This window comes from Bactrocera oleae, chromosome 5, assembly GCF_042242935.1.
Source record: "Bactrocera oleae isolate idBacOlea1 chromosome 5, idBacOlea1, whole genome shotgun sequence".
Lineage (NCBI taxonomy): Eukaryota > Metazoa > Arthropoda > Insecta > Diptera > Tephritidae > Bactrocera > Bactrocera oleae.
Genome location: NC_091539.1, coordinates 12,767,811 through 12,779,379, shown reverse-complemented (window position 1 = coordinate 12,779,379; position 11,569 = coordinate 12,767,811). Strand labels below are relative to the sequence as shown.

The window sequence follows — 11,569 nt, the reverse complement described above, 5'->3', positions numbered from 1 at the left end:
GGTTCATTGATTTGTATACGGCAAAATGAAATATTTTTTGAAATATAAAGAGGTAAATATTTTATTATAAATTAACAACATATGAGTATATCATTTGTTATGAAAGCTCTTTATCCCTTATATTTTTAAAAATCTCTCGTTGAAATTCGATTTGCTGTAAAGGGAATACATATATGTATATCGGTCTGTCGAAAAATCGACAAGTTAAAATGAGTTTATCGTCTTCTTATATCCAATAGGAATACATCTTTTGGTGTTTGTTTACTTATTTGTTTAGAAAAATGATTTGTCGTTTATGTTTAGTGGGGATCACTAACGGTATAAAACTATGGTCAGATAATTGTGAAAGTGACGTCGCAAAAGTCATAATCAAATATTTTTGCATTGAGGTAAATCATATTTTCGTTTGTGTTTCAAACTAATATGCACATGTGTATGTGCATATGTCATATGTTTATATTTGTAAATAATTGATAACAATTAATTTAAGATTCAGTGCCACGAAACAATTTCTAATGAAATTTGTTGCGAGTGTTGGAAACATATTGACGATTTCCACAAGTTTTGGGTAAATATTGATGAAAAACAGAAGACTTTGCAAACCCATCTAGAATGCATAGAAACAAAACATCGCATAGAAGATATTGAGACAGAAGAATTTCCCTCAGCACATATTAACTCATCTATTGACTGTAAGGAAATTGGGTTGAGAGAACCGCAAATAGATTTGGCTGTTTTACAACCCGACGTTTGCGACAATGAAGTTGAATTTGATGCTGCTGAATTGGATAACGATTGCGATGATGAAGTCGAATTCGATGTGGCAGATATAGATAACGAAGTATCATCCGATCAAGAATCCTCACCTCCACTGAAAGCGAAATCTACTAATAATCGTGAGCTATTTTAATTTTTTTATTTCTATTTATTTAATTTTAATATCACCGTTACTTAGGTGTTAAGACGAAAAAGAAGATAAAGAACCTTGAAAGCAGACCCAAGCGCGAATACAGGAAAAAGTCGTTTAAGTCAAAAAGCGATGATAATGTGTCAAAAGATCCTGCAAATGCGGAAGAATCTGCGAGTCGACGTATGGCCAAATTGGCTTTGATTGCTGAGATGGATGAGTATATTGCACAAAACTCGGAATTGAGTTGTTGTTTGTGCAAGCAACAACTTACAGACTTCCTTCAGTTAAGAAAACATTTCCGTGAGCAACATAAATGCGAAGGATATATGACTTGTTGCAATAGTCGTTTTTTAAAACGTTCTCTTTGGGTGGACCATTTAAAAATGCATAGGGATCCAGACTTTTTGAAGTAAGCATTTTCATTACATATAAAACTGTGACTAATGTTTTTAATATACTACTACATATGCTCCTATAGGTGCCATATATGCAATAAGAAGTTGGCAAGCCGGAATACTTTTCAAAATCATATGGATTCAAAACATCCTGATACGGAAGACTTACAATTCTTTTGCAAATTGTGCCCTAGAAAATTCGTTAAACAATATCTTTTGGATTATCATATGCGTTCCAAACATACGACTACACGCGATTTCATATGTAAAATATGTAACAAGGGGTAATGTATACAATGCAGAAATACTTATATTAGTAAGATACATTTTTTAATTATTGTGTCTGTTATAAAATAAAGATTCGTTAGTGCTGGCGTTTTAAAGAAACATGAAAGAAACATTCATCTGAATGAATATGAATCTGTGTGTGAGATATGTGGAAAATGCTTTAAAGCAGCTCACAATCTTTTGCGTCATGTAGACTCTATTCACAGCGCAGAACCACGTACCAGAGCTCAATGCCATATATGTCAAAAGTGGCTGAAAAATGCATATACACTTAAGAAGCACATCATAGCACACAGTGAAGAGCCTTTGGGAAAGGAGTATCCTTGTACTAAATGCAATGCCATTAAATATTCCAGACATTCACTGGCGGCACATATACGTTACCATCATTCAGACCGAAGTTTTAAATGTCCTGTATGCAACAAAGAGTTTAAACTACCGATCGCATTGAGAGTAATGAAAATCTAAGAACATGTTAAAGTTTTCATTATATTAATTAAATTAATTTTAGGAGCATGAGGCTAGACATGCTGGAATACACCTCTACACATGTTCAATATGTGCAAAGAAGTTTAGGTCGATCCGTAATATGCGTAAACACATGGCCAATCATTCGGATGAAGCAGTACATCAAAAATGTAACGAGAACCTAAAAGGAAAATCAGAAGAAAAGTTGCCACAACACTCTACTCAAGCAAATGATATGCCTTCTGGGTATCTGACTTTATTACCATTTGGTGAACCACAGTCTTAAAGAAACTGCAGCAATATACAGTATTACAAATTTGTGATTAAGAATTTAAATTAGAAATACAACTATTGTTACTCATTAAACTGCACCTTAACATCATTGACCAAAGTTATTAAGAGATCCTTGCGTAACTGTTACTGGAGTTCTCTATTTGAAAGTAGTTACCAAATGCATGAAATAGAAGATCTCCTTAAAACATATGTTGTGAAAGTTTGGCAACGTTAACAAGAAACGAATATTCAATATTGAATACTACTGTGAATTAAATAGGGTTTCCAAAGAAGAGGAAGAATGTAAATAATAAGAAGACAGCCCTGAATTAAACTTAGCAGTATTTTGATTCGACAAAAATGATTTGTCGTCTCTGTTTAGAAGATTCAAATAATAGTTTTGATATCTTCTCCGACAATGGAGAAACGGAAGTTGCTAAAATTATTGCTAAATACTTTCACGTCGAGGTAAGGTAAACCATGATTATACTTTCGGCAGCATTAAAACTTCAAATCAATAACAGGTACAACCGAGTGATATTGTTTCCAATAAGATTTGTGCAGAGTGTTGGGAATATACATCGGTTTTCCACAGATTTTGGTTAAAAATAGATGAAAAACAGAAAACATTGCAAACACAAATAATATGCACGCAAATAAAACAAGATGTGGATGATTTTCAACTGGAGTTCACTAGTGCAGCTATAAAATCTCCGATTGACACAAAAGACAATGAATTACGTGAACCAGAGATAGATTTAGTTGTACATCCTATGTTATCTATTGATGGATTGGAGTTCAATGCTGTTGAAATGAAGGATGATGTTCTATCAAGCGATCGTGATTCATTGCCTTCACCTACACCATCATATACAGATGAAGGTAACTATGATTACTAGGTAGGCACAAAATTATTTTACGATCATCGAATTTACTAATTAGTTTCAGAAGAAAATGTAATGGAATTAAGGTCTACTAAAAAGCGGAAATACACGAAAAGAGGCACCAAACAGAAAAAACCAGATAAAGAATGTATTGATAAAACTCTGCGTTCCAAAAAGCGAAAAATAAAATCTGAAGATAATGTTGAAAAAAAAATTTTAAAAATAGATGATAAGGGCGATAAAAAGCATAATACAAAATCTTTGATACGGGAATTGGACGAATTTATAGCAGAAAACACACAACTAACTTGTTGCTTATGCGCTGTACCACTGAAAGATTTCACACACTTAAAGAAACATTTTCGACAAGAACATCAGTGTGTAGGCTATATTCCTTGTTGTAATAATCGGTATCGAAAACGGACATTATATGTGGACCATCTAAAACTTCATAAAGACCCAGATTTTTTCAAGTAAGTTTTGCATAATTCATTAATATGCAATTTTAAAGACGCTATTAAACTCAATGTTTTATTGAACAAAACCTTTATATAGATGCACACTCTGTAATAAACAATTAGCAAGCAGAAATAACTACCAAAATCATATGGACACTATACATCCAGACGCAGAAAGTTTACTTTATCCCTGTAAATTATGCCCAAGAAAGTTCGCTAAACAGTACATTTTAGACTATCACATAAAGTCTAGCCATACTACAGAGCGGAATTATATCTGCAAAACCTGCAATAAGGGGTGATACATTTTTTTGCTGAGTTAATAATCAATTCTTAATATTTTTTCTTTTTAAGATTCATAAATTCCGCAGTTTTAAAACAGCATGAAAAAGCAGTACATTTAAATGAATACGACTCTGTTTGTGAAGTTTGCGGCAAGTGTCTTAAAACCGCCCAAAATCTTTTGTCTCACATGGAAGCCATTCATAATACGGAACCTCGTCCCGAAGAACAATGTAAAATCTGTCTTAAGTGGTTGAAAAACGCACGCTGTGTAAAGAAACACATGATTATACATCGGGACCAAGCATCCGGACAAGAATTCAAGTGCCCTCAGTGTGGTATGGAAAAAAATACACGCCATGCACTTTCCGCTCATATTCGTTATCATCACTCTGATAAAGTGTTCACATGCACAATGTGCAATAAAGAATTTAAAAATCCCCGCGCTTTGAGGGTAATGTATAATATTAAAAACCAAAAAAAAAATATATATATATATGTTTGTATGTATGTTTGCTTACACCATTTATAGGAACATGAAACTACTCACACTGGAACCCATTTATATACTTGTTCCTTTTGTCCAAAGACGTTTAGGTCTCATGGGAATATGCACAAACATAAGGTTAACAATCATTCAAATGAGTGGGTTCGTAAACGGTCGCAACCAAGCGAGATTACCAAAAGTTTATTAAATATTTTACCACCTGATGGAGAACAAATTTGAAGAGTCAATAAACATTTAAGATTTCAATAAATTATTTCAACAATTTTTTAATTTAATTCTTGGTGCACACGCATTAAATAAATTCTACTTCTTATTTATGGTATATAAAGGATAATCTAATTGTATAGACTTAGGATGGAGTTTATTTTAGCATAGTCGGAATAGGTAAATTTACGCTATTACTACATACTGAATGAATTTTAAAGAAGAAGAAGACATAAAATGTAAATTCAATTTGTGACAACAAAGTGTAAATAAAACATATGTAAATAGAAAAATACTTATCGGATAGCAAAATGATTTGCCGACTGTGTTTAATTGAGTCAAATGAAATATTAAAAATTTATAATGAAACAGGAGAAATGATAGATAATGACATTTTGAAAGTAGTAGCTAAACATTTCCAAATTGAGGTATGGTTATTTTTTTTTGATATACTGTTGATAGTTAAACATATACTCCTCCACTCAATTTTAGATTCGATACGATGATGCAGTGTCTAATATAATATGTTTAGTATGTTGGAATTATCTATCGAAGTTCCATAAATACTGGTTGAGTATTGAAGAGAAGCAGATAACACTAAATAACCAACTGCATTTTACGGAAATAAAGCGTGATATCGAGGATGTGGAGACAGGAGGTTTCGCTTATGAAGCGAAAAATTCAACTCATGAAAAAGTAGAGACTGGCTTGTGTGAACCTGAAATAGATATGTTTATTGAAAATTCAGACACATTTGAAGTTGAAACCGAATTTGTTGCTGCAAAAACTGAAGAAGAAGATGAGGGGACCGTTGATTGTGATGTTTTTGCTCCTACGACAGATTCCCTTGGCAAGTGCATAAAACATGTTCATGTACATAATAAGTTCCTTATTCCTTCAAATGTTTTAATATGTTTATTCATGTTTTCCTATTCTAGACATACTTTCAAGAGAAAATGAAATTGAAACTGAAGATCTTGCACCAAATAGTCAACAGAAACGCAAATACACTAAAAAGAATAAAAAACTGGAGAAGACAATTTTAGAAAAAGGACAGAGTAAAAGGGGTCGACCTAGGTTAAAACGTAACAATTCAAAAGCGAGTTCAAGTGCCACCAATAAGAAAAATATCGAAAGTTCCCAAAACTATGAAGAAAAGTTGAAAGCTATCCGCGAAGCTGATAAGTTTTTAGCAGAAAACACACAGTTGAACTGTTGTATTTGCACGGAACAATTGAAAGATTTTAAGGAACTTAAAACTCATTTTCGACAAAAACATCAATGCACCGGATATGTGATATGTTGTAATCTACGTTTTAATAAACGTACTTTATATGTGGACCATATTCAGTTGCATAAGAATCCTGACTTCTTCAAGTATTTTTTTGCTCCTAAATTCGAACTAAAAGTTTGTTATATTTGTTTTTTTTTGCTTTAATGTTTTCGCAGATGCTGCATTTGTAATAAACAACTAATAAGCCGCAAAAATTACGCAAATCATATGCATTCATTGCACCCTGCTGAAGAAAACCTGCAATTTGTTTGTAAACTTTGTCCGAAAAAGTTTTCTAAGCAATACATACTAGATAGTCACATAAAAATGCGTCACATGCCCAAGGACCATATTTGTAATCTCTGTGATAAGGCGTAAGTAATCAATTTTATTGAGAAATATGTTATTTTATTTTTTTATTTTCAAAATTTCAGATTTGCAAGTATCTGGATTTTGAAACAACACGAAAAATCAGTTCATCGCAACGAATTTGAATCAGTTTGTGAGATATGTGGAAAGCGTTTGAGAAATGCCGCAAACTTGCAATATCATATGGATAATATACACAACACCGAACCACGTCCGGAAGTTGAATGTACGCTTTGTCATAAATGGCTAAAAAGTGATCGCAGTTTGCGGAAGCATATGATTTCACATCGCGATGAAGCATCAGGTACAGTTTTTAAATGTTCTCAATGTGACGTTGAGAAAAAATCTAGGCATTCGCTTGCATCACATATACGATATCATCACTCCAACCGAATCTTCTCCTGTACAATGTGCACCAAAGAATTTAAAACTCCAATTGCACTGAAGGTTTTAAAATTAAGTAGTTGTTAATTAGATCAGATTGATTAAATGCTATTTTACAGGAACATGAAGCCACACACACTGGTGTCGATTTGTACACTTGCCCCTTCTGCCCTAAGACGTTCAGATCACATGCCAATATGCATAAGCATAAATTACATAGTCACTCGGATGAATGGGTTCGCAAATACGCACAACCAAATGAATTCACCCAAAGTGTTTTAAATCAAACGCGTAGAACCGAGACATAACCGAACTTGTTTGAATTAGCTAATCTGAATCTGATTTAGAAGCTTTTGTGGTGCTCAGTGTTAAAATTAAGATTAATAATTCTTTAAATAATTAAACTAAAATATACACCAGATGTATAATATATTAATTATTTGTTTCTTAAAGATGAGCTTTGTAATAATAAATAACAAGAAAAAATTGAATACAAAACCGTTATTATTCTAGTCTCTAATGGGACAAAATCTCGATTCAAAAAACAAAGTTAGTAAAAAATACAAACAATTTTCTTAAACAAATTCAATTAAAGTCAACTTCTCAATCGCTTTAAAAAATTCATTTCATAACATGTTTTTTTTTTTTTTTGATAAAGAACCATAAGCAAAAAGAAAAACATTAAAACCTTCACATGATCATGATTTCACAAGTTATCCATGCTTTTCTTTTGCCTTTTGCAATATGCGTCGCTCACTTCACTTTTCTATTGTAAAATAAACAAACTCAATTTTCTTGAAAAATTCTTTGCACGTTGATATAAATGTTTTGGTGAAGTAGTCGACGATACTGCAGATTCCGTCACAAGCTCCTTTACCATGCGAAATGGCAAAAAAATGCCATTCATCCTCGACTCCAAAATCTTCATTTACGGCTAATTAAATTTATGAAATTGTATTTGTTTTTATATTGCGAAGCAGCGCCGTCCGAAAAATATGATACCTTTTCACTATTTTCAAAACCAAACTTCTCTTTCAAATGAGCAATTAGTTTAGAAATAGTTGAAAAAATGTTCTGAAACGATTACGTAATTAATAATTTTTATTACATTTTGGTCTCTAAAGTAAAAAACAAATGACTGCAACGTCGCTTGATCATTAGGCCAATGTTGAGACTGGACAGCATCTTGAATTTAGCAGGTAATTTTTCTGAAAAATCCAAAGTTATAAACTCTCCGTCGGCTACTGCATTTTTTATCCGATCAAAATGGGCACTTTGGGCCTTAGATATAAAATCATGTTTAACAACTGCCGGCAGGTACACAACAAGAAGGTCTAGAAATTGTTCAATTGGTAGAGATTGTACATTCGCCACAGAAAAAAAATTCAAACATATTTTATAAATTTATATTAATCTTTTATAATATGTGTATAAATGTACATACAGAGCTATACACAGATACATATAATTTATATGTGCTGTTAACTTCCGTAGCCGTCCTTCTCTTATTAGCGTTAATTCCATCCGTTTTCCGGATACCCTATTTTTGATACATCCCTAGAATTAAAGCTGACTCGAAATTCCTTACTTGGTTAGAACGTAATTCCTTGGAATAACGAATCTCGTTACCCACTAGTTGATGAATACGTCCGCTACAGGTTCAGCCTCTTGATTAAGAATTGTGTATACTTCTGGCCATTTGGTGAAATAGTCCTTGACCAGCAAAACACATTCGTTTCCTAAATTATTTGTGGGAAATATACTCACGGCAATTCGCTCAAATGGTGCACCCGGATATTAGGCTATATGCCTTTGCCACTGAGCTTTCTGAATCTATTTCTTCACTCGATATATATGTGTTCAACTCCACTTCATGCATTACACGGGCACGGGCTGGCTCCAGCAAGCGAAGTTATCGTCGACGAAGTCATAATTGGATTAGAGTTTCTAGCAAATCAAGGAATAAAAGTTTACATGGAGAACAAGATTATTACTTATACAATTATAAAAGTGTCACTTACCTATGTACGGTTATGATAATAAGTACGTTAGAGGAGTGATAATAACAGAGAGCCAACAGATTCCACCAAAGTCAGAAGCAGTTATTTGGACAGAAATAGATGTAGATTATGCGAAAAACAAGTTGTGGGTAGTTGAGACCACATAAGAATCTACACCAAATTTATTTATAGAAAAAAACCCTGGCTATGATAGGACAAGATAAACGTCTTCCAGTAAGAGAACTTAATGATTTCCAATCAAACTTTCCAGAGGAGCTATATTAGGGCAGTGTCAATAGATTGAGGCCGTGATAAATTGCGAAATATGTCTTGGGAAAGATTCCATTTACATTTCGAGCAAAATTAACGCATGAACCAAGTAACTAGAGGCAAACCATCAAAATAAGGTTAAACAACTCCTTCTCAGATACTCATCCATAAAGATGATTCCAAACCAGGAAGAATCAAAGTTATGAAACATTTTATTAACACAGGTGATGCAAGACCAATCCGCCAGGCTCCTCGAAAGGTTTTACTAGGACAACGTGAAATTGTAAGCCAGACCATACGTGAAATGAGCGAAAGCGGCGTAGTCGAACCATCAACAAGTCCATGAAGTTTACCTGTAGTACTTGTGAAGAAGAAAGATGAGAACATGAGGTTTGTGTGGACTATAGAATGTTGAATGAGGTAACGAAGAAAGACAGTTATCCACTACCTAGAATCGATGACACTCTGGACTCGTTATCAGGCACAAAATGGTTCTCTGCAGGCACTTGATTTAAAAAGCGATTGGCAAGTGGAGGTAAACAAAGAAGAAAAGACGGCTTTCAGCGTTGGAAATAGTCTATGGCAATTTGCCGTAATGCCCTTAGGATTATATAACGCTTTTACTACCTTTGAGAGACTTATGGATCAGGTATTACCTCGACGATTTCATAGTGTTGGGTAAAAGCTTCGATGAACACCTTAATAACTTGGAATAGGCTTTCCTATGGATAGCTGGTGCTGGTCTAAAACTGAGCCCAAAGAAGTGTTCCCTTTTCAAAAAGGAAGTAAGCTACTTAGGACACAAAGTGACAAAGTGGCGTTTCAAAACTAATGAGAAGATAGAGATAGGATAATGAATTGCATAGTTTCCTTTGACTGTGTACTTTGAGTGGAATAAAGAACAGGAAATGGCTTTCCAAACTCTTAAGAAACGGTTATGTACTGCAATGCTAGTCAGACAAGAAGCAAGCCAGAGAAAATTATTGTGTAACTGTAATTGAGGAACTACGCAAATGTCAGCAAGAAGATCCAGATTTGAAATGTGTAATACATGGATTGGAGATAAATAATCGTCCAACAAGAGAAGAAACAGCTGCAGAAAGCCTAGTCGGAAAGGCATATTAGGCACGATGAATAGTTTAAAATTGGCGTCTGGCAGCATGCATCGCTTATAGGAAAGCGAAGGTAGACAAAGCTCCCGAGCTCTGACGATTGTTTCGAAAGTAAGAATTTACGAAGTTCCCAACGAGCTGCGCAACAGTCCAAGTGGAGAACCCCTGGGTATCTTATACCCTAAAGAAATTAACAAAGATTTTACTGGATTGGTTGTCGTCAATCAGTTACGGAGTGGATCGCCAATTGTGACGAGTGCATTGCTGCTAAAGCGCTGGGGTCTAGAAGTCATGGACAAATCAGGTGCGTCGTTTGAGCCAAGGATGTAGCTGGTCCATTTCATATCAGTTAATTAGGAAACAAGTATGTTTTGGTAGTCATGAACTATTTCAGCAAAATTCCTAACCAAGAGGCAAAAACAGCAGCGGACGTATTCATCAGCAATTGGGTAACCAGTTATGGTGTTCCAATAAAATTACATTCTGACCAAGGGAGGAATTTTGAATCAGCACTAATTCAGGAGATGGGCCAGAATCCGGGTATCCGCAAAACCCGTACAACTCTACTTCATCCGCAGTCCGATGGCATGGTAGAACGAATCAATCGAACTTAAGAAGAACATTTGAGGAAAGTTGTGGACAAGTATTAAAAAGATTGGGATACTCATATTTCCTTGTTCCTGATGGCTTATCGGTCTGTTGTACATGAAAGACCGGGTCAGACACCACCAAGGGTAGTTTTTGGTAATGATCTTCGACTACCACTTCATTTGAAGTTTGGAACTAACGCCAACGGAGGAAGGAGTGATAAGGAAGTCGACAGCATCCAAGAAGGCGAGATGAGGGATATTCATGCTATGGTGAAAAAGCGCACTAAAATTATGAGCGATAAAATGAAAGCAAGATACGACAAGGCAATTAAATCTCAAGGTTTTATTGACGACGATTGGGTATTGTTATATAACCCACAACGTAAGGAAAGGCTATCTCCCAAATTATAGTGTAGTTGAAAGGGACCATACCATTTTATTAAACAGTTCAACGATGTAGTATATCGCATTCAGAACATTGGAAGACCTAGGAATAAAATGAAGGTAATTTATTATGAATGGTTTGCAGCGTTTGGTACTGTAAATGGGTCTAATCAGGACAATTAGATTTGAGTGGAGGGTGGCAGAGATTATAATTTACATTCTACGTCTATAATTTACATTCTCTGAGGGTAGTGTGGCGAACATGAATGCCCGAACAAAATAAAATCGACGAAAAATTGCTAGAACCTACTCGACAGAGAAATTCGTAGTTGCCACGGAACGGACAGATTTTTTTTCCCGCAAGGACCGACAGCTCGGTAGCATTCTCCAAATTTATTCAGGGATGCTTTCTGCTGCTACAACAACGAGGATCACGATAGGACAAGGATAGGACCAAACTATGCAGAGAGCGAAAAATATACACTTCAGTAATCAAAGCAATAAACAAACGAAAACC

The 11,569-nt window shown here is 34.6% G+C and overlaps 3 protein-coding genes across 3 annotated transcripts; all 3 read left to right on the top strand.

Moving 5' to 3' along the window:
* Positions 1 to 216: 216 nt before the first annotated feature.
* Positions 217 to 2,427, top strand: LOC106614240 (transcription factor grauzone). The gene is made up of 6 exons (XM_014229866.3): positions 217 to 389; positions 491 to 896; positions 956 to 1,319; positions 1,389 to 1,589; positions 1,665 to 2,046; positions 2,105 to 2,427. Exons 1-6 carry the CDS (start codon positions 282 to 284, stop codon positions 2,345 to 2,347), a joined length of 1,704 nt encoding a protein of 567 aa, XP_014085341.2. The 5' UTR covers positions 217 to 281; the 3' UTR covers positions 2,348 to 2,427.
* A 205-nt stretch (positions 2,428 to 2,632) lies between these two features.
* Positions 2,633 to 4,719, top strand: LOC138855650 (transcription factor grauzone-like). Its single transcript, XM_070110810.1, has 6 exons — positions 2,633 to 2,802; positions 2,859 to 3,216; positions 3,277 to 3,691; positions 3,774 to 3,974; positions 4,031 to 4,412; positions 4,491 to 4,719. The coding sequence occupies exons 1-6, from the start codon at positions 2,695 to 2,697 to the stop codon at positions 4,683 to 4,685; spliced, it is 1,659 nt and encodes a 552-aa protein (XP_069966911.1). The 5' UTR covers positions 2,633 to 2,694; the 3' UTR covers positions 4,686 to 4,719.
* A 116-nt stretch (positions 4,720 to 4,835) lies between these two features.
* Positions 4,836 to 7,183, top strand: LOC138855609 (transcription factor grauzone-like). The gene is made up of 6 exons (XM_070110809.1): positions 4,836 to 5,098; positions 5,163 to 5,520; positions 5,609 to 6,047; positions 6,120 to 6,317; positions 6,378 to 6,759; positions 6,816 to 7,183. The coding sequence occupies exons 1-6, from the start codon at positions 4,982 to 4,984 to the stop codon at positions 7,002 to 7,004; spliced, it is 1,683 nt and encodes a 560-aa protein (XP_069966910.1). The 5' UTR covers positions 4,836 to 4,981; the 3' UTR covers positions 7,005 to 7,183.
* Positions 7,184 to 11,569: the final 4,386 nt, after the last annotated feature.

Coding starts and splice junctions, on each gene's coding strand:
- LOC106614240 (XM_014229866.3), top strand. CDS start 282: ATGATTTGTCGTTTATGTTTAGTGGGGATCACTAACGGTATAAAACTA. Junction 390..490: donor TCAAATATTTTTGCATTGAG/GTAAATCATATT, acceptor AATTAATTTAAG/ATTCAGTGCCACGAAACAAT. Junction 1,590..1,664: donor TGTAAAATATGTAACAAGGG/GTAATGTATACA, acceptor TATAAAATAAAG/ATTCGTTAGTGCTGGCGTTT.
- LOC138855650 (XM_070110810.1), top strand. CDS start 2,695: ATGATTTGTCGTCTCTGTTTAGAAGATTCAAATAATAGTTTTGATATC. Junction 3,692..3,773: donor AAAGACCCAGATTTTTTCAA/GTAAGTTTTGCA, acceptor ACCTTTATATAG/ATGCACACTCTGTAATAAAC. Junction 3,975..4,030: donor TGCAAAACCTGCAATAAGGG/GTGATACATTTT, acceptor TTTCTTTTTAAG/ATTCATAAATTCCGCAGTTT.
- LOC138855609 (XM_070110809.1), top strand. CDS start 4,982: ATGATTTGCCGACTGTGTTTAATTGAGTCAAATGAAATATTAAAAATT. Junction 5,099..5,162: donor CTAAACATTTCCAAATTGAG/GTATGGTTATTT, acceptor ACTCAATTTTAG/ATTCGATACGATGATGCAGT. Junction 6,048..6,119: donor AAGAATCCTGACTTCTTCAA/GTATTTTTTTGC, acceptor ATGTTTTCGCAG/ATGCTGCATTTGTAATAAAC.